Raw genomic sequence first — 21,455 nt, forward strand, 5'->3', positions numbered from 1 at the left:
TGTAGTTTTTAGCTGTTTTATGTACTTTCGAGGTCACCTTTATATCTCACTTTAAAACCTGTTTACCTCGCCTAGGTTGGTTTTCTTTTTTTCAATACAAATCACCCAAAACCTAAAATCCAAGTAGTCTATCGTGTAATGCACTTGTCTTATCAAAATCTAAAATGTACACAGTAGTCCCTTGCCACTTCACGGTTTGAATTTTGTACCTTTACTCTATCACGGTTTTTCAAAACCATCCATCCATTCTATGCCGCTTATCCTCACTAGGGTCGCGGGGATGCTGGAGCCTATCCCAGCTGACTTCGGGCAAGAGGTGGGGTACACCCTGGGACTGGTGGCCAGCCAATCGCAGGGCACATACAGACAAACAACCATTCACTCTCACATTCATACCTATGGGCAATTTAGAGTCGCCAATTAGCCTAACATGCATGTTTTTGGTATGTGGGAGGAAACCGGAGTACCCGGAGAAAACCCACGCACGCACGGGGAGAACATGCAAACTCCTCACAGACATGCCCAATAGAGAACCCAGGTCTTCCCGATCTCCTGACTGTGCCACCGTGCGGCTTTTCAAAAACATATTAATTCATGAATCATGCTGTTTCGTGGTCGAAATTTGTTAAATTATTAAATTTAAAAATATGCATTTTTAAGAAATTGTACCGGTTTTTTGCCTAAATTAAAAATATTCTAGCACAAAAATGGGTAAATTAAAGGGATAGTGAAGTCGTACGACATCCCCATCAGCAGTGGACTATTTCAACAGTGACTTACCCCCCCATTTGGTCCCGCGAGTCCTGTTCTATTCGGATTTCCGTAACGAGGAACACCGTTCTGCTTAGTTGCTGGGTCATTTAAGTGAAGAGTTTGGCTTCTCAAAACAGTATGCTTTCAAAAGAATAATACATTTGCCTCCTCACAAAAATCAGACCTTTCAAATCTCTCTGCGTTATATTTGTCTCCCGCCGTGTCCCTGCACACTGTCGCCTCTCCATACGTGTGTATGTGATCCGTGACGGAGCGCCGCGGCCATCTCATTTACGTTCCACAGCCGAAGAAAATGCGAGTACCGGTAAAATGAACTGAGTAAAAGATTTATACAAACACATTTTATACAAATACAAACACAATTTGTGATTGTTCCCTCGATGGAAAACGTTTGGATGCCCCTGGTGTACATGCATTTGTTTACTTGAGCTTTTGCTCCATTGACAATATGGTGCTTCTTTACACATTTCCCTGAAAGCGTCCCTGAAAGCGTCTTTTATGTCCTCCTTTGTTCTCTGGAGCCAAATTAAATTAAGAACCAGTTAGCTTTTGTTGGTTTCTGTTGTTTCCCTGTTTATTTCCAGTCAGAAAGGTACAATGGTTTCGTATGTTTCTTTAAAAATGACTTTGGCTTGCTCTGGTCAATATACTGTAACCACTACCACCTTGGTAGGTAGTCATAATATTTTGAAATCATGGCATGAAAAGAACACTGCCACGGCAACACATTAGTATTGATATTTTATACACCGAGGTCGCCAATTTGGTGCCATATGGATCCTTCGGTGTTTACACAGGTCTTTTTAAAAACGTCCCTTTTTTTAAAATACATTTTAATGTCATTAAGATGACGAGTCATCAGTTGAGTGCACTCTCATGTTGCCTGCTGGATGCATGTTGTGTTACCATGTTTAGAAAGTATTGAATAGTAATGAATTCATTATTGTGCTTATTATACATTTTATTAAATCAAATATGTAAGATTTCTATTCCATTCATTAGGGCGAGAGAAGCAAGAAGACACTTGTTATGTCTCCTTTGTTGGTGTTTCACTCCAACTGGCAGCTCCAACTCCTCCCCAGAACCTGAATCCTGGGTACAATGGGCCGGTAAACTGGGTCACATGTCTGTGGATGAGGTCAGCCTGGTTGTTGGCCAGAATCCCTGCATGCTGGTCCAAATAGCGATGCAGATCTGTCTGCATTTGGGCGAGCCCAGACGTTTTTCATGACCATTGTGCCAGAAGGAGAAACCGGTCCCAGACCAGTACAACGCCCATGAAAGGGGATTGTGGCCCAAATGGCTTTTTTCATCGGAACATTTCCGATCCATCGGAAGTTTGCCCAACCAGTCTACATGTTCTTTGTAGATTTGGAAAAGGCATTCAACCGGTGTCCTGTGGAGGGTGCTCTGTGGGTACAGGATTGGTGGCGCACTACTACGTGCCGCACTACTTCGTGCCATTCGGTCCTCGTACAACCGGAGCGGGAGCCTGGCTCGCATTGCCAGAAGTAAGTCGAGCCTGTTTCCAGTGAACGTTGGCCTCCGCCAAAGCTGCCCTTTTTCACCGATTCTGTTCATAATTTTCATGGACAGAATTTCTAGGCACAGCCAAGGCATCAAGGGTGTACAGTTCAGGGGCCTTAGGATTTTGTCTCTGCTATTTGCAGACGATGTGGTCCTGATGGCCTCATCAGGGTGTGACCTTCAGCCTCTACTGGGGAGGTTTGCAGCTGAGTGTGAAGCTGCTGGGATGAGACTCAGCACCTCCAAATCTGAGGCCATGATTCTCAGTTGGAAAAAACCCTCCGGGTTGGGAATGAGGTCCTGCCCCAAGTGGAGGAGTTCAAGTATCTCGAGGTCTTGTTCACGAGTGAGGGAAGGTTGGAGCGTGAGGTCGATAGGCGGATCGGCACAGCGTCTGAGGTAATACAGTGTCTGTACTGGACAGTTGTGGTGAAGAGAAAGCTGAGCCAGAAGGCAAAGCTCTCAATTTAGCGGTCGATCTATGTTCCCACCCTCATCTATGGTCATGAGCTTTGGGTCATGACCGAAAGAATGAGATCGCGGATATAAGCAACTGAAATTAGTTTTCTCCGTAGGGTGGCTGGACTCACCATAACAGATAGGGTGAGGGGCTCAGTCATCCGGGAGGGGCTCAGAATAGTGCTGCTGCTCCTTCACTTTGAGAGGAGCCTGTTGAAGTTGCTCGGGCATCTAGTCCAGATGCCTCCTGGACGCCTCCCTGGTGCCCAGCCGGGAGAAGGCCCCGGAGTATTATGTCTCACAGCTGGCCTGGGAACGCTTTGTTTTCTTCTCAGTGGAACTGGAAGAGGTGGCCGGGGACCGGGAAGTCTGGGCTTCCCTACTGAGACTGCTGACCTCGCGATCCGGATCCCGATAAGCGGAGGAAAATGGATGGATGGAAAAAAAAAAGATTAAAAATTAAGAGTGCAGATAAAATACTTTCAATTGTCATATGCGCAGTTGAATGTAAGTGTTTTCAGCTTGGATTTGAACATTGCCAAAGTTGTGGATTGTCGCACATCTTCTGGAAGACTTCCAGATTTTGGCAGCATAAAACTGAAATGCAACCTCATCGTGTTTAGTCCTGACTAAGGAGACCACTCCCTGTCCACAACAAATCATGTGTCTCATTCCAAAAAAAATGCTTTTCTCCACCCCCAAGAAAGATGAGCGATCATCCAGAGGGAATGTGTTGGCTTTTCAAAGCCATGATGTGCGCCTTTGCGTCTTATGGCCACTTGATAGCAGTGTTGGCTCACATTTTCCCCTCTCACTTTGCTCGAAAGCTGCCTTGCTAGCAAATGAGAAATAACGTGACTGCACAATGACAAAAAACATTACGGATCAAAAGTCTTGTCACTGGGATTCTGTCTGGGAGGCAAAAGGTTGATAAACCTTTGGATTTCTTTGTGTGAAAGAGCCTTTTGAAAAACAGAATTCTGTTAAGAAAAACTACAAAAGCACTTTTAGCAAGATTGTGACAACCAAAGTTTATTTGCATTTCTACAGATGAATCTCATATACCACAATCTGATGACATGAACCGAGTGAAATATATAAAGTCATAAGGGGAAAGGTCAGAGCAATGGACAAATGCTTACTATAATGTGTTTTTTGTAAGTGCACATGTCATGGTTCCAAGATTACCACATTCATCAGGAAGAAGACTATTGGACAAAACGAAAATGAACAGAAAGTAGAATGGACAAAGTAGAAATGAGTTCAATTAGGAGACATTAAGGCTACCAGGCAAAGAGTTCATATGGGACCAAAGATCAGCCCAGTGTTGACTACCTCCATTCTTTTTTAACTTAGTCGGTAGCATAGAGAAGAAAGCCGGTGAAAGTGTTGTAGTGGCTTTTGTCGTCACAAAGGAAGCATCCAGCGGGCAGAGTGGCAGCCACCTTGTCCCCAACCTCCAGTTGGAGGGCCACAGCAACAGAGGCACTATCTTCTTGGTCTTGTGTGTTTTTTTCTTTAAGATTGGCCACCACTCGACTGTTGACCCGCAGACTGGCGCAGGCGGCCAGGAGTTTGGCGGGGGAACCGGTATCACTGTAGACTGTCAGGGCCAGGCTGTATACACCAGCGCGAGGGACAGTGAAGACCCCAGTGTTCACATCGTAGCCCCCTCCCAAGTTGAGAAAAATGTGAGTGTAGGTGATGAACATGTCATCGCGGAAGGGTCCGTGGCACCGTAGCTCATCGCTGTTAAATAGCGCCACAGAGAAGGCACTGCGGCTCGCTGCAAGAAACAGACATGTTTGAAAAATGTTGAATTAATGGGAAAAAGTGTGTTTTATTTTCTTACAAATCCTCATGTTCCTGACCTCTGATATTGTTGAAGGTGTTTTGGGTTTTTTCCAATTCTTTCTCCAGCTCATTTAGGCTTGTGTTTAAGAACATCTCCATCCTGCGCATCTGCTGCTGCATAATGCAGCAGCCACATGAAGCCTGGTCTGTCACACATTCTGAACACACACAGACGTGCACAGCAAGTTAAAGCTGCATTAGCAACTGAGAGAATAACGTCACAATTTTCAAAGAATCTTACCTTCCTCTGGGCTGTCTTTGCCATTTTCAGACACGTCTGCTATGGGTCCCTGCCAGGAATATCCAAATTCAAACTCCAGAAGACAAAGGATTATGATAGCTGGAAGGTAAAGAGTGTGTAACAGTATTCAGTAAGATACATACCTCCCACCCACTTAATGATGATAAAAGATAATGCCCGCGACAACCGGCTTTAAAATGAGAAAATGCTAAGCTACTTCCAACTGGTCATACCTCTCATCATGCCAGCAGGAAGGAGTCGTCTGAGCGGGAGAAGGTTAAATTGACTGTTGCAGAGCTATGATTCACATGTATTTATACTGTATGCCTCTATCTATCCTGTTCAGGTGATATCCAAGCTCCACCCTGTTCCAGATATTCTGGTTCCCACCCAATGATCCTTTTATTCATGACACACATAAGTAAAACCCTTTTTGTTAAAGGTCAGGTATTATTATGAGACCAGAATTCTGTCAACCCAACAACAGCATCTTTCAACTGTGCACACCAGGGGTGCAGCCCAAAGGCACAATGTGAAGAAAAAAAGACTGAAATGCTGATACTAATAAATAATAACACAAACCTTTGTCTTAAAATATACACAGTAGGTTTTTGTAGGGCTTACATTGCAGGACCACCAATGAACGGCAAATACTTTCACGTAATTGAGACGCCCTGATGATGACTGAGGACTGTCGAAGCTAGTGGTGGTGCGTTCCACGAAGGCTGAACAAAGTGCGAAATCTCGATGCTTGATGAAAAAACATTGCCAGTGAAGCATTCAGACAAAAACGTGTAAAAATTGTGGATGGATGCTATTCATTTTACCTATGTTAAAAATGAACAACTTATTGTGAATGAGATGTGTTTTCTGCAGAAAAGTCCCATTTTGTGTATGGTTTTTTTTAGCCTTGTTACAGAATTTAAAAAAAATACAAAGTGTTTATTGTTTAGTTGGTTGCCCTCGATGGAAAAAGTTTAGACGCCCCTGGTGTACACGCATTCGTTTCAGTTTGCTCCATTGACGATACGGTGCTTGTTTACACGTTCCCTGAAAGTGTCCCTGAAAGTCTTTCATGTCCTGCTTGGTTCTGCGGAGCCAAATTAAATTAAGACAGTTATCTTTTGTTGGTTTCTATCGTTTCCCTGTTTATTTCCTTGTACTCTGTATCAACGACGGTACAGTGCTTTCATTTGTTTCTTTAAATATGACTTTGGCTCGCTCTGCTCGATATACTGTAACCACTACCACCTTGCTAGGTAGAGTCATAATATTTTTAAATCATGGCGTGAAAACACTGTCATGGCAACACATTGGTATTGACATTTTATAAACTGAGGAAACCTACTTGACGCCATATGGGTCCTTCGGTGTTTACACCGGTCTTTTTAAAGCCTTTTTTAAAAATACGTTTTAATGTCATTAAGATGACGAGTCATCAGTTGAGTGCACTCTCATGTTGCCCGCTGAATGCATGTTGTGTTACCATGTTTAGCAAGTACTGAATAGTAATGAATTGATTTTTTCTGCTGATTATACATTTTATTAAATCAAATATGTAAGATTTCTATTCCATTCATTAGGGCGAGAGAAGCAAGAAGACACTTGTTATGTCTCCTTTGTTGGTGTTTCACTCCAACTGGCAGATTTGGACTGTAGCTCCAACTCCTCCCCAGAACCTGAATCCTGGGTACAATGGGCCGGTGAACTGGGTCACATGTCTGTGGATGAGGTCAGCCTGGTTGTTGGCGATGCGGTAAAAGGCCAGAATCCCTGCATGCTGGTCCAAATAGGTGCCGATCCGTCTGCATTTGGGCGAGCCCAGAAGTTTTTCATGACCATTGTGCCAGAAGGAGAAACCGGTCCCAGACCAGTACAACGCCCACGAAAGGGGATTGTGGCCCAAACGGCTTTTGTCATCGGAGCATTTGCGATCCATCTCCTTGTAGGCCACTCCAATGGTAATCTGGGGGATGAAGAAGAAGAAGTTTGTTACATTTTTTTCTGGAAAAATTGACTTGAGGGCTCACGCTAGCCAAACATAATGGACTTTAGGTGTTAAGTGTCCTCAAGCATGGTTTGAATGATCTAGTTACACCCTAAATCGGGAAGCTGTATCTCCTGTACCTTTTGGCCAGTCCACTCCACCTCGCAGTAGTAAGGGCTGCCTGCCAGTGGTTCTCTGCAGAGAAGCTGCCTCCAGTACTGGAAACGTTCCGGGTGGTCTGCTGGGTTCAGGTTCTCTGCCCGCAATGTGGCCTTATGACCTCCATCGGACAGCTGTATATGCCGATACACCGTGTTGGGGTCCATGGTAGGCTCGAAGCGAACTGAAGGGAGAAGACGGGTCAAGATTCTACAACCACAGGAAGGATTTGACCCAGAGACCCTGATATGAAGAATTCTTTGTCATACTTCTTTCACTCACATTTCAATAATTCTTCTCTCATCTTTGGTTCTGGACTTACAAGTCCCACTGTTGTTACGGAAGATGCTAAAGGCAAAAAGAGTAAAACGATGGTGATTGTCGCAGTTGTAAAAAGGTGAATGATACAAGTTCTACACCATGTTGCGCTTTTGGCATTTACCTCGAGGGGGAGGAAATGGAGGCGGTGGCACGGAAGCTAAATTTGCAGACAGAAGAGTTTGATCAAATTAAAGTCACCACAATATTTTGCAATATTTTGCAGAAGCTATAAACATGACTGGAGAAGACTGTGAAGTGTATTCCTCCACTTCAAGATTCAAGATTCAAGATTCAAGAGAGTTTTATTGTCATGTGCATGGTAAAACAGCAGTTATACCATGCAATGAAAATCTTATTCTGTTCATTCTCCCAAGGAAAAGAAAGAAAAACACAAGAAAGAATAAGAACATAAGAAACATAAACACATATACATAAATACCAAGAAATTAAGCAACAACAACAGAAGAGACATTAATGCAAGTAAATAATACAAATAAATAAATAAATAAATAAAGTGCTATGAGTGTGTGTTGCGTGTGGCGTGTCTGAGTGCTTCATTGAGAAGCCTGATGGCCTGTGGGTAAAAGCTGTTGTTTCCATTCTATATGATTTCTTGTAAACCATCAGCCTTCTTCTGCACATACTGAAGGTTTACTTTTACTGTCATTTCACTTATTTTTTCCATAAATCTACACCCCAAAAATGACAAAGGTCAATCACAGAATTATTGTTATATTGTGCAGATACAGTATATATATGCTAGTCATCTGAATAAATTACAATAGCATGTACAATTATAAAATAGAAAGATATTTTATAATTCTATAATAATAATAATAATAATATTTCACATTTATAGAGATGCGCCAGTATATAATTATGTATCAAGATTTTAAATTATTGTGACAAAAAATGTGAATGAATGGTAAACACATGCCAGATTTAATCACCTTGTGTTTTAAGATTTAGTGATGAAATAGTTTCTGAATTCTATCACACGACTTTGGATTTTATGAATATAAAATGAAATCAAAACTGAAGGTTTTGTGTTGAGTTTTGTACTTCCTGCACCAACATTCCCACGTGGTCTGAATAGGACGCCTCTATGAAAGCATGTACGGCAGATAATAAACGCAGGCGTTACTGAAAACTGCCTTTAAAAAAGGACTCTCAACTCGAACCCCATTAGAGTCTGAAGTAGTGTTACAACAATGGTGGAATTCAACTAATGCTTGGGTTTTTCTTACGTCGTGGAGGGAGATGTGAATGCTTGGCTGAAGCATCAGGACCTGATGGAAAATGAATCAACACATGAGCTCACAGTAACAACGGTCATGTTCAAAGTCAATATTTTACAAGTGTATATTGCGCTCTTATCACTTACCTTGGGGTCGTGGCGCGAGTACAGGGTTTAGCATCTCGTAAACTACAGAAATAAAAAGGAGCGAGTCAGGACAAGACAACTTTATTTACTGTATAATAGTCCGAAAACCTGGTGATGTAAGGTTTCTCCACCTGTGTTTTGCACAGTAGCCTGCCCATGGTTATCAGCTGGAGTAATGCTTGGTGTGATGGCGGAGTCCTCATTCACTAAGGGGATAGAAGACAGTGATCACCATGAAATGAGCAGGCTGAGAAGAGAGGGTGGAGGAACTAAAACTGACCTAATGAGACAATTGTGGCCAGCGTAGATTTGCACATCTCCTTAAGTGACTCTTGTAGATCCTTCAAGGCCGAGCGTACAGATGTTGCCACTGCTTCCTCTTTCCTCAGTATTGAAAGCCCTGTGGTGGTACTTGTTGGAGCCGCCTGTTCCATGGTGAAGAAATTCTGAAGGAGAAAACACCATGACCATATTTATTTGCAAAATGTGATTGAAATCCTTCTTCTGCGACACCCCACTTCCACATTCTACTACCTTTAAGAAGCAGATGTGGTCCTGCATATCTGCCAGCCTGCTCAGCTCCTCTCCCTTCCAGCGGAGTTGGACTGCCTCCTGCTCCAGTCGGTGGATCTGGCCTTCAATTTGGCTGCCTAAAGACCTCTCGTGGGTGTTAAGAAGCTCACCAACCTGAGTGCCAGTGAGAGTAATGACGCCGGCTGCCTCAGAAAACAAATTGAGCATCTCTTGCTGCAGAGCTTGGACCAAAGCCTGAAAAGAAGAATGAAGGAAAAGTGAGGGATGGGGAAATAAATCATCTAGTCACTTTATGAATGTCTTATCCTGTGTCATGGCACACGCTGGAGGCTTACCAAACTACTACACTAAACTGCCGCACAAAAATAATCATTAAAAAAAATTGCAATCTCGAGTCACACCATCACGCCATGTAATTTAAACAAATATCTTACTAGTGCTTTACTAGTAACAAGCTGCATCACAAACACTGCCCTTTTTTTTAAAAAAAAAAAAAGGGACTCACTTTCCCTGTTCCCCAGTGTGCCTTGCCAGCCAGAGCAAGTTGGCTCCACTTCCCTGGCAGGATGAAACGATGGCATTAACTAACTGACTTTTCTATTCACTTGTCATTATTACGTGCATGAATGTATTGTGGAGCGAGCAAGCGTGTCATATTTGTGACTTGATGGATTCTAAAAAAAAAAGTTTGATTTGTGTGCGTGTGTGTGTGTAACGGATGCCAGCTGCTGAACTCTCATTTAGCGGGGGATCTGTGGATGCGGGTTCGAGCACAGGCAAGATGCAGGGCTTGCTGGGCCATGCCTGTCACGCATGAAAGAAAAGGTCCCAGAGAACCACGATTCAATTCTAAGCAAGAAAACTATAATTCCCACTTTTTGCAGATGTTTCAATTTATTTGAATCTAAATAACGAACAAACTTACAAAACAGCAGTTATATTTTTTCCCAAAAGACAAATGTTCATACCTTATGTTGACGTGCAACATTCGGGAAATCCTTGAGGGACTTCTCTGTCTCGTGGATTCGTCTCTCCACCTCTGCCTGTACCTGAAAGAGCTCTTTCTAAAAACACACACACACACACACACACACACAATCTAGTATTTAGCAATATAAGAAGCATCACACCTGTTGATCATACATGGATGGAAAGGAAAAACAGTGCAAAACAGCGGTGGTTTAAACTGTTGAACATACTTGTCTCTCCTTCCTCTCTTCTTCAGGCTTGAGAACATGGTGCCCTTTGTGGTCATGCTGACAACACACCTCACACACACACTCCCTGTCATCACGGCAGAACAGGTCCAGGGGCCGGTTGTGTTGAGGACAAGGTCTGGGAGTCACTGTGGGAAGCTGGGGGTACATGCCGCCATCTTGTGGTGCCATATCTGGAAGAACTTCCAGGTAGAGAGGTTCTGATGGTGGAGCAGAAGAGACAGCGCTGGAGCCACTTTGTTTGAGGCTGTTGGTCCTCAGCTTTTCCATAGCTTCCACCAGAACCGTGCTCTTGGCCAGTGAAGGTCGAGGATTGAAGAGCTGCCGGCATTGGGGGCAGCTGTACTGGCCCTTGCTGTTGCCTTTGTCCCAGTGGCTTTGGATACAAGCCAAACAGTAAGAGTGTCCACAGGGTAGAGTTGCTGGGTCCTTCAGGGTCTCCAGGCATACGGAGCACACAAAAGTCTCCTCCTCAGACCAGGCAGAAGCCGCCATAGAGGTGCTGAGATGGGGTCAGGCAGTCAGCTTTCCAAGGGGTCAGAATTCAAGAGCCCAGCCGTTCCCTAGAGATGACGAATGTTTATGCCAGCTTGTATCATTCGCATGCTGCTGAGAAACTGAAGCAGGTTGGACTCTGCGTTAAACTGGTTCATCAGGTTCTGCGATGTTTCCCTCTATAAAAGGTGTTTTAAATCACAAACGGTGCCACTATGGTTTCATGGTCATGGTATGTTCATTTGTTTTTGACATGCTTAACAACTAAGGAACATCACATGTTTACACTTGCAATATTCAGCAAAGGAGTAGGAAGAAGCAGAGCTTATTTGCATCCCACCTCATGTCCATATCTATTACAGATCATTTGTTCACACCATGTGTGTTAATATGCTTATGATGTTAACTGACAATAAATTACGTGTTTACATGTTTGTCATTAAAAAGTTTGTTCACTTCCTGTGTTTGTGTCACCATTTTTTCAATAGGGAGAGAAAAGAATGGCGAGTGCGTTGCAATAGCTTAGATATCTTATGCCGTGATGAAGGGAAGAAAAGAAAAATGAACTGTTGAAGATAAACTACAACATAACCCATTTGTAAAAAACAAACTGACAGAATATAGCCTGTGCAGTGATAAAGGAAAAAGAAAAGAAAAGAAGTTAAAGATGTCAGTAAAAAATAAAAATGATGACCTAAATAAGAGTAAATATAATTAATAGAATTCATAAATAAAAAATTAAATATAACAGCATATTTCAAATTCATAAGAAACATATTGAGTATGGGAAATGCTTGGCGGAAAAAATAAAAATATACTAAAATAATCTGTGACTCGTGACGCAAACGACAAAGAATGCAGGCTTTGCTCAACATGTCGGCTGTAAAAAAAAAAAAAAAAAAAAAAAAAAAAACTAACAAAACTGCTATTTAGCCTTACCCGTCCTTTAGTTGACACCGCTTGGACAAAAATGTTGTGAAACAGGCTTTTCGTCGTGGCTGCGCAGTGAGGGCAACAGTGACGCACATGAAAGGACCTGGTGCCATATCGACTAAGGGCAGCCGGCTAGTTAGGCGGTAGGCTAAAATGCTGTGTAGTCAACTTTCGAGGTAAGCCGCTTTCAAAATGTACGCTTTCCTGGTAACCGAGGGATAATTGTATGGTCAGGCTTAAAACGGAGCGGATTGGAATCGTGTATGTAACTGAATGTAACGTTACGTTTTGGGACTTCGAAGGACTTTCTGTTGTACCTTTTGCTAACACGTAGCATGGTAGCAGTCCGGCGTAGCCATGGACGCCTAAAGTTGATTAGGTTTATTAAAGTATCTAAACGTAACAGTGGCATTGGCAGAGAACCTCCACAGTTCGTTCAATTTAAATTCCCACATTAAATACAGTAATTCGACGACGTGTCGTTGACTTTTAAAGCGCACAACTCCTACTAGCCGACTGTAAGAGTGAAACTCACCTGGACTTGCAATCAATCCTCCTCTTTCTTGGCAGGTGAAGGCGTTCATCTTTTAAGTGTTGGACGACTTGAACTTGACCTCTGTATCATTGTCGTTTAACTTGTTAGTATTCTAACTAATAGTCATTGAAACAAGACAAGAGTGCTGAAGAAATGCATCACAAATGTTATAGTAGTATAGTTTACTTTCAAGTGATATTTTGTACTTCTTCACTAAACCAAGCAATAATGATTTAATTATATTACATTGAATGCATACTGTATGTAGAGACTTCCAAAAGATGCGTTTTATGCCAAACACTGGAATGTTAATTATTTCAAGTCAAGTGTTTTCCCCCTTTACAAATGAATGATGAAATATGCTTGGAATTTAGCACATACGTATGTATCCATCACTGGAAGAAAACACGTCAATGGAGGTAATTAATTCCCAGATGAGGATTGTAGGATTAGTAGGTCCCAAAAAGTGCAATTTTTGGTGAAAGGAGGACATCTGGTCCCCCTTATTTTAATAAGTGTATCTATGATCAGTACATTGAGTGAACGTAATATGGAAATTACTTGTTTTACAAAACTCTTTTTTTTTTTTTTTAATAGAATGTTTCGGGGCCCACAAATGGTGATTGGGTCAAGTCTGCGACTGAATGAAGCCCACACAAGTGTTCTTTCCAATCCTACGTGTGCTAGATGGCATGTCAACGAACCAACATGTGAAGGCCTTCATGGAAGGAGGGGATGTTCCTTCGTGTCCACAGAGACTGTATCCTGCCCAACCAAGCATTCTTTATTTAGCTCTCACTGTGAAACTCAACTAACACAACAGACCTCATTTCATAACCTCAAATTTAAGGCTCCTACAAAGTCCAAACTATTGTATTCTCGTTGGAAGCACACTAAAGTGGGAGATTTTGTACAGAACCCCGAAACTCTGAACGCACATCAGGACTGTTTAGCCACCACAGCTTGCCTTCCACCCCGGAAAAGACATGGGGAGCCTTCACACTCACATTTTACCAGTCAAAGTTACTGTAGTAATTTCAGCTACAGGCAAAACTTTGAAAGATCTTTACAATGGTTAAAAAACATCCACAACAGAGCACACGCCTATAGCCTCTCTTTTCACCAAACCAGAGCAGTTCATGCAGCCTGGAGTGATTGTCTAACACTGGACAATGAAAACAGGTGTCGACAACTCCTGGGGCCCAATTTGACAATTTATGAAGTGGACAAAGGAAGAAAATGTCTCAGTCAGAACAAAGGAAAAAATCAGGGAAGATGGGCGTCCATTCTGGTGTCACTCTGCAGTGTCGGAGGTGAACCAGCGTTTATCTTCACCCTACGCTCCAGAACGCTCACGGGCAGGCACAAGGGAGACGTCAGGTTAGTTGCAGCCATAAAAACAAACCCAACGCACTTCTGTCTGTGTCCTCATTTCTTCTTCTGTGTAGCTTTGCGGGGGGCAAGAGCGATCCGTCAGACAGTGATGTGGTGGCCACTGCACTGAGGGAGGCACGGGAGGAGCTTGGTGTTAATGTCTCTCCAGAAAGGGTGTGGGGCGTTCTCAAGCCCCTTCGGGACATGGTGAGTGGATTAGATGAACTGCATTTGGACCAACGTGAGCAAATCATGAAGTTGGAGAACATAATAACAACAAATAACAAAGGTCATATTTATACTGTTTGTCTCACCTTTGTATAGTCTGGGATGATGGTTGCTCCTGTGCTGGCTAACATAGGTCCTCTTGAGGAATTGTCCTTCAAACCAAACCCTGGAGAGGTACAGTCATTTTAGTTAAGGGTCAGTCTCCTGAAAAGGGTACCAAAAGCGTGACATGGGAAGCAAAATTGAAAGTCACTTTCACCAATTTGCATATTAAAATGAAGTATTATTTTAATATATATCGCTATATCAAGTCAATCTATGACTACAAATGCTTTGAACTTTCCTTTTAAATTTTCCAAACATGCTCCACAATGGTGACGTATCTTGCACGTAACACGGAGCACCGCTTTAAACTCCATGCGAGACTCAACACTGTTCTTTAAAACATTATTAGTTAACACTGAAGTAACATACTTCACTTTCCACGGAAGCATGATGTTTAAAAAAAAAAAAAAAAAAAGAAGCAGTTCCCCAAAGTGAACTGATTAGAAAAAAATAAATCAGTAGAAATCCTGAGAGTAACACGTATCCTGGACATTATGCCATATTTCTGATTTCGGATCAGGTGTCAGTTTTGTTAGTGTAGACCCGAACAGACCCAAAGAAAATATTCAACGCAGTTTCACCTGACGGCACCCTCTTTGGTACGCCTTTCAGAAGACTGACCCTTAAATGGTTTACTATTGACTTTGGGTGTGTAATGTGAGGAGTCCTATCTAGCTTAGCTGGATAAAATAGTGTTCGTTTTTACTAGTGACTGAATGTATTTAAATTTAATCTGTATCATAGCTTCCCATCTCTATCGAGTCTGTGTAGTCACATGAACACACATCAATTCATGTGCATCCAAATTCAGATGTTCTTTTTTTTTTACACCCCCCCCCCATCTCAGGTGGAAGAGATTTTCACTTTGTCCTTGTCCCATTTGTGCGACCCTCAAAACCGTGGCTACACACACTTTCGCACAGGGGACAAGTACGGCTACACGTTGCCGGTGTTTCGTAATGGGAAGCATCGAGTGTGGGGACTGACTGCCGTAGCCTTAGAGCAGACGCTGCAGCTTCTTGTCCCGTCACATCTGCAGTGAAGGTTGCTTCTCATGTGACTGAAGATTCTCATATTTGAAAATGTGCACTCAAACTTCATGCAGTTACGGACAGAATCATGTGAGTACCAGACTCTTGGGCATTTTAAGTATTCTAAAAACTTGGCGTGAAATCCTGTGGTTTAATGTGAGCAACTTTCATTTCAATCAAACTACTTTTAATTTAGTAGAGCTGTTACAAATTGTTGCTTGAACACCCACTGGTTAAGGAGATGGGTTATTTGAGATACTGTGTTGGTTGCTGAGTGATGCAAAGCTATTTTTCACTACCCGCATCACGTTTTATCTCAATCATGTGTGAACTCCTTTACACTGTAAGTACATTATCACATCACAATGTGGTGTGTTGTAGGACAAATGCATTAAAGATATGAAAAAGTTTGTTCAAAGTCAAAGAAGTTTTCATTCATCACATGTTTCTAACAATGCAATGAACAGTGCACATTTGTGGGAGTTTATTGCAGCAAGTGCCCGGCTGATATGCTCGACGTCATCGCCAACGTACGTAGTGTCATTGTGATGGACCGTGAGCCCTTGCCAAGAAGGTTGTTACTTGTGACTAGTATCGTTTTAGACATGAGCGAGGAAACCTTTTTTTTTGTTAGCTTTTCTGGAAAGTTAAACCAATTAGTCAACCAGCAGCTACATTATTGCTGCTGTTGTGCAGGGTCTCTCAGTCCTCAACAAGCTCACTTTTCTTTTTTGTCAGCACTGATCATTTTTGAAAGTGTCAGTCAAGGCAGTGAGCATTCCACAGGGTCGTGTGAGTCTGGCAGGAGGTGGCAGTTAAAGGGCCAGCTGAAGGAGAAGAGGTCCAGGGCTTGGCTGCACTGTTGCTCGGCCGAGGAACAGACTGAGCGGCAGGGCTGGAGAACGCCTCCTTGGGGGCTGCACTGTGGCAGGAACATCCCACAAACCAGTCTCCGCAAGGGCTCAAAGCAGGCCAGCTCCATCAGAACCTTTGGTCACAGAGGAGGGAGTTTTGGGTGCTATTCAGTAGGGTCGTTTTTTTCCAAAAAGCAGTTTTACTGAGAAGCTATTGTACCCTGTACTGTCGCAGAACTGTGGCAGCTTCTCTCTGATCGGCGATGGAGAGCCAGATGTTGGGGAATGAGGTGAGGTTGTAGCTGAGACCCAGACACATCTCCACCTCTATGGATTCACATGCTGAAGCTGGTGGCATGAAGCAAATAAGTCAAGATATCGACTACACCAAGTCCCTGTATTGTTTGTTAGGCGTGTCAGTCACACCCTCTGATCAAGGTCAGCAATTGCATTGACTCACTGAAGGGAGGGTAGGTGGAGTTGCCACAATCTTGTTCATCTGCTCCGTCTGAACAGTCGTTCCAGCCGTCGCACAACCACTGTGGCTGAAGACACTCACCGGTACTGCATGCAAACTGGCTCGGACCACATGTCCCTTTTTAGAAACAACACAAAAAGCACAGGAGGAGTTCACTGGAGGTAAAAAGACACAGTAATAATGTAAGCCTTGTAATGCTGTTTTTATACATATACTGTATATCTATGGAAAAAAACTTTATATCGCCTGGTCATTAAAGAAAATACTTATTTACTTGTAGTACAGAACATACTACAAGGTTTTGCAGCGTGTTTAGGGGAAGTTTTGGTCCATTGCTCAGCCCAGTGACAATTTGCGGCCAGCTGCGAGATTTATTGTATTTTTATTTTTTTACTGGACCATGGCATATTACAAACAAAATCAAAATACAGCATCCAGGAGAAAGAACTCACTATCCAGCAGGGAGACGGACTGATATGTTGCGTTGAAGCCGCTGTCAGCCACTCCCTCGTCAGCCACAAACAACACAGTCATGTGGTGGCTGGATGAGATCAGGTCTGGGGGGAGGGTGGTGCCACAAAACCTAGGACAAGGGTAGAAAACACCGGAACAGCCTGTCGACCTCTAATTTATGTGATAGACACAAAGTTGCCAGGTCATCGTGAAGTATATGATGTGAACAAAAGTATCGGGACACATTGGATGGACTATAGACTTAGAGCGAGGGGGGGGCACTCAAACCAGTGCAATGTACAGTGCTTAACAAATTGTCATAAAAATATATACGTATATGTCAAAAGTATGTTTAAAACTTTAAAAAAATCCACAGTATGTATTTGGCAAATGAACGGAAATAACAGTCATTTTTCACAAATAACCACAGCTTGCGATACTTTTTCTGTTCAGGAATTAAAGTGATTTATTATAATGTGACATTTAATAAAGAAATAATGCGCTTTACTACTTTATTTCCCCCCGATAAGACAGTAACTTTGAAAATGAATGGAAAGGTGGTCGTCGAATGCAGTATTCCCCAGCCTTTACTGAGCCTTAGAAAACGTCACGGCACACCACCAACGGTACCATGACTTACTGTACTGGTCTATGAACGGTACACACGTGAATTATGTATCTTCTGCCTTCTAGTGGAAGACATTTAATCGCTCTGCCGGCCATTTGCAGTAAATAAATAATTTACAGACGAATTAACCTGCATGCCATTTGCGGACCATGACCTTATTATTGACCCGCGGCACGTTGTAGAAATGAAATTAAACACTAAAAAAAGAGCAAAATTGGGAAGAATTCAGCAAAAAGTCAGTGTAAAGAAAACGCTGAAATGTTGATACTAATAACACAACGCTTTGGCTTTAAATATATGAAAATATGTTTTTCTTAAATTATACGTTTTTTGTAAAACATATAAAAATATCAAAATGGCCCCCTGCATCCTTAGGTGTTCCTGGATGTGGTCCTGAATTAAGTGATTTGATCATTTCCCGCGGCACATCTGTTGCTCTCTCACGGCGCTATGGTTGGGAATCGCTCTAATACATTTGTTAAGCACCGTAGGTCAATTTGTGCGTGATAACTGTTTCTCATGACTTTTTTTTTTTCTTTTAGCGTGGCGCTAAAAGAATGATCTTTTGTAATGATCTGATGTGAGTTTTAAAGCCTTTAATTGTATTTTTAGAACGAGCCGCAAATGGCATCCGAGCTGCCCTTCGGACTCCATCGCCTTCGAGCTACTGTACATGCTCTCAACTTTGTAGGTACAAAACTGACCATAACAACTGGGTGAGTTTGGTTCGAAGAACGTCATCCTGTCAGATGCTGAATTCTGGATTAAGGGACAATTTTGTAGAAAAGCTTCCCAGAAATGCGAACGCTGCAAAGTTTACCGGGGTCCCAATGTTCTTGTCCACATGGAGTATTCCACAATAAGAACAGTATCGCTCACCTTCCCAGAACTCTTCCAGCTCCCGTGTCGCTGCTGTCATGAACCTCCACATAATCAAACTCGCACACATCCTGAATCTCCAGGCTGAAGTTTTTGAAGCTCAGTGTGATGACGTGACCCTCCTCGACAGATATGTGCCATACACAAAACTAATGGCACACAAAGGAAGATGGGAATATTCCTGTTCTAGTGGGTTTATAGCAAAGGTGGGCAAACCTTTTCACTCGCGGGCCACATTGGTTTAAAAAATGTAATAATGGATGTGGGATTTACATACCGTAATGAGCAGCACATCACTATAAAGCACACATTCTCTTGCTTCAGAAACCATTGGATGATAGTTTGAGACTAACTATTTTAAAAATAGCACTGCTGCCTCTACAGCTTTGATGATAAAGGTCTAAAAAGTATATATTGGAAAAGTCTGGTGCACCAGATTAATAAGATTAACGAGCCGTGTATGGCCCACAGGATGTAGCTTGCCCACCCCTGGTTAATAAAAGTGTGATAGCCCATCCCAGAATAGGTGAGAATGTACCTGCTGGTGAGGATAAGGCCCGGGGTGATTTGGACTTGCCAGGAAGCCATACGGCCTCGTCTTCTGCCCACCGCATTCTGTACATGAACAGCAATGGTTATGATGACTTCCGGCGAGGAGGTCATGTTTACGGTTGGGTTAGTAAAAGTCTTAAGTACGGTACAAAAGTCAAAGCACCTCCATTTAAGGACATATGTCACCGCAGTTTTATTTACTCGAGGTTGAAAAGTGAAATGAAAGGAACTGGAAGAAAATAAACCTGCCGTGTGGTAAAATAGACTAACAAAATAATTATATGTAGTCATTATCAATTAAACAAATATATAATGTATCCTTAAAGGGTCTCATTAATCTTTTAAGGTGATCAACAACATTGTGTTTGTTTATTTGCAAGATGACCTAAAGACGACATATCCTTGGTGGAGTAACGGTGCAAGCGTCTGCCTTTCATGGCTGAGAGCATGGATTGATTCCCAGTCAGCTTTGGCGTAAAAACTAAGCCAAGAGCATTTATGTGATTGACTCGCTGATGGGGAAAAGCAAAAACGACGTACCCAATTTGTATAAAATTGTGTGTAAGGACTTGCTCATGGGACATTAAGCCTGGTCTTCCAGGATTTTCGTACGATTTTAAAAAACATTTGCACAAAAGTAGGGTCCTCAAAAAGTTGTTAGAAGTCCAGTGCAGTATGTCTGCTGCTCCGAAGTAGAACGCGTTACGGCCCGTTTCCCATTTGAGGTAATGAGTCTGGGTAAAGTTGTGAAACTGACATGTTGAGAGGAATGAAATGATAACACGTAACAGTAAAATGAATAGTGGCGCACCGGAAGATAAGAGATGAAAAACAAAATACTAAAACTTCCTGTGTCTGTAGCTGACTGATAGTTGGCAGAGCTCCAGACTTTATTTTAAAATTTGTAGCGAAGCCTGCCTTTTTTTCCCCCCAAAAAGCCGTCCTCTGTGAAATAGTGGGTGCATACACACAGGGTGGGCTCATCTTATCGTGCTATTCTTCTAACCTCATTTTGGAACAACAGGTGAAGCAAGAAAGTTCATCTATAGATAAATCCAGGTCCATCTTTGATGGAGGTCATCTTCTCATTCCCCAGCGTGTTATTTTGCGTCCTCTCACCATTGTGTTTCTGGCTGCAGTTGGCCTCATCTTGTTGGTCCTGACAGTGTGGATGGCCGTCACACACAGACACAGGCAGCAGACAGCGACCACTGTCACACATGAACTCGTCTCTGGAGCAGCTTTCTGAGAAACACAGAAAGGTACGTGCACGGGTGTACATTAAAATGAGCTGCGTGGTGAAGCAGGTACTTCGCTTTCATTCCCCATCCACGCACACAAACCACTGACTGTGTCCAGGCAGTAAAGTCCTGTACTGTGCTGTGAAGCCGCTGCCTGCGATGCTGCCATCGGAGCGGAAGGTCACCCACACCGTGCTGCTGTTTGTGTTGACTGTTGGTGGAGCGACCACACCGCAGAACCTACGGCAGAGACACACAGAACCTTGTAAGTGGAACGTTTGTTCCAGTTCATGAAAGGAACGTCATACCACGCACCTGGTGGCCAAAGAGCTGTGCTGCACGTGCTCCTGCACCTCCAGCCAGTCAAACAGGCACGGAGATGGACCCTCCACGTTCAGCGAGGACACGTGGATCTGGATCAAGTGAGGGGGCGTGGCTTGGATCACCCACACGCACAATGTGTTAGGCGGATAGGAGCCAGGATGGTTTGGCGAGCTGAAAAAGCCTTCTGATTCTGTTAAAAATCCACCACAACCTGAGGAGGAACATTATTACTTGGATAAATGTGTTGAAACGCGTTCAGTGAGAGGAGCGAGGTCCTTTGTTTGCACGTCCTACGTGTTTCAGTCGTGGGCGTGGCTGCCGTACTGTCCTGCTGGTTTGTGATTGCAGGACTTGTGGGCGTCTCTCCACCTCCTGCGTTCAGCGTGTTTGACGGGCTGGTGGGCAACAGCTGATCTTCAACCTCTTCACCTTTAGTCTCTTCATTAAGGACACAGTAGAATGTAGTAATTGTCACCAATCAGTTCCCGTTTTGATGAAACACACTTGAAAGGCAACTCTGGTGGTGCTGGCTCTCCTCTTTTAGATACTTTAGAAAGAAATCCTCCCAACTTTGTTTTTGGGCACGATTAGCTGCCATATGCCCACCAATGGGCAGATATCATACCAGCCAGTTGCCGTGACAATTGTACGTTGGCACCAGAGGGGGGAGAAAGTCAGTGTTTTGCACGTCTCAAGTCTTTAATGCCAAGTCTCAAGGCAAGTTTCAAGTAAAGATGTGCAAGTCCAAGTCAAGTTTCAAGTCACGACAAGATAGGTTGAGTCAAGTCGTAAGTCAAGTAATCAGGGGAAAGTCCGAGTCAAGTCCCAAGTCACTGATGTCAAAGTCCAAGTCTTTGATGTTACTGTCAAGTTGAGTCCAAAGTCATC

The 21,455-nt window shown here is 43.0% G+C and overlaps 5 protein-coding genes across 6 annotated transcripts in view; 2 read left to right on the plus strand and 3 right to left on the minus strand.

Annotated features, from left to right (window-relative positions):
- Positions 1 to 3,776: 3,776 nt before the first annotated feature.
- On the minus strand, positions 3,777 to 5,245 carry cbln20 (cerebellin 20). The gene is made up of 4 exons (XM_054794660.1): positions 5,089 to 5,245; positions 4,856 to 4,954; positions 4,632 to 4,772; positions 3,777 to 4,546 (listed from the first exon to the last, which is right to left on the minus strand). The coding sequence occupies exons 1-4, from the start codon at positions 5,096 to 5,098 to the stop codon at positions 4,113 to 4,115; spliced, it is 684 nt and encodes a 227-aa protein (XP_054650635.1). The 5' UTR covers positions 5,099 to 5,245; the 3' UTR covers positions 3,777 to 4,112.
- A 663-nt stretch (positions 5,246 to 5,908) lies between these two features.
- ftr86 (finTRIM family, member 86) lies at positions 5,909 to 11,278 on the minus strand. 2 transcript variants are annotated; one of them, XM_054794440.1, is made up of 11 exons: positions 10,440 to 10,963; positions 10,209 to 10,304; positions 9,241 to 9,474; positions 8,987 to 9,152; positions 8,838 to 8,912; positions 8,707 to 8,748; positions 8,570 to 8,611; positions 7,444 to 7,479; positions 7,284 to 7,349; positions 6,983 to 7,185; positions 5,910 to 6,821 (listed from the first exon to the last, which is right to left on the minus strand). In XM_054794440.1, the coding sequence occupies exons 1-11, from the start codon at positions 10,950 to 10,952 to the stop codon at positions 6,486 to 6,488; spliced, it is 1,809 nt and encodes a 602-aa protein (XP_054650415.1). In that variant the 5' UTR covers positions 10,953 to 10,963; the 3' UTR covers positions 5,910 to 6,485. The 2 variants fall into 2 exon arrangements, with proteins under 2 accessions (XP_054650414.1, XP_054650415.1); XM_054794439.1 differs by lacking the exon at positions 7,444 to 7,479 and having other exon boundaries at positions 5,909 to 6,821; positions 10,440 to 11,278.
- Positions 11,279 to 11,917: 639 nt separating this feature from the next.
- On the plus strand, positions 11,918 to 15,126 carry nudt8 (nudix (nucleoside diphosphate linked moiety X)-type motif 8). The gene is made up of 4 exons (XM_054794228.1): positions 11,918 to 12,061; positions 13,018 to 13,800; positions 13,869 to 14,001; positions 14,119 to 15,126. The coding sequence occupies exons 1-4, from the start codon at positions 12,039 to 12,041 to the stop codon at positions 14,209 to 14,211; spliced, it is 1,032 nt and encodes a 343-aa protein (XP_054650203.1). The 5' UTR covers positions 11,918 to 12,038; the 3' UTR covers positions 14,212 to 15,126.
- On the minus strand, positions 12,629 to 20,791 carry mfrp (membrane frizzled-related protein; the record flags this gene model as incomplete). Its single annotated transcript, XM_054794914.1, has 10 exons — positions 12,629 to 14,019; positions 14,109 to 16,146; positions 16,233 to 16,360; positions 16,473 to 16,607; positions 16,943 to 17,073; positions 18,451 to 18,599; positions 18,989 to 19,065; positions 20,122 to 20,247; positions 20,353 to 20,483; positions 20,559 to 20,791. Coding segments are annotated over 9 exons (1,335 nt in total), but the record flags the coding sequence as incomplete, so codon positions are not given.
- The window catches only part of zgc:162193 (TRPM8 channel-associated factor homolog), a 30,099-nt gene continuing 23,826 nt past the window's right edge, over positions 15,183 to 21,455 (plus strand). The window contains exons 1-3 of the mRNA XM_054794223.1: positions 15,183 to 16,651; positions 20,142 to 20,264; positions 20,362 to 20,508. The gene's annotated coding sequence lies outside the window, so the exon portion shown is untranslated. The remainder of the gene's footprint in view (positions 16,652 to 20,141; positions 20,265 to 20,361; positions 20,509 to 21,455) is intronic.

Source organism: Dunckerocampus dactyliophorus, chromosome 12 (genome assembly GCF_027744805.1).
Source record: "Dunckerocampus dactyliophorus isolate RoL2022-P2 chromosome 12, RoL_Ddac_1.1, whole genome shotgun sequence".
NCBI classification, from domain to species: domain Eukaryota; kingdom Metazoa; phylum Chordata; class Actinopteri; order Syngnathiformes; family Syngnathidae; genus Dunckerocampus; species Dunckerocampus dactyliophorus.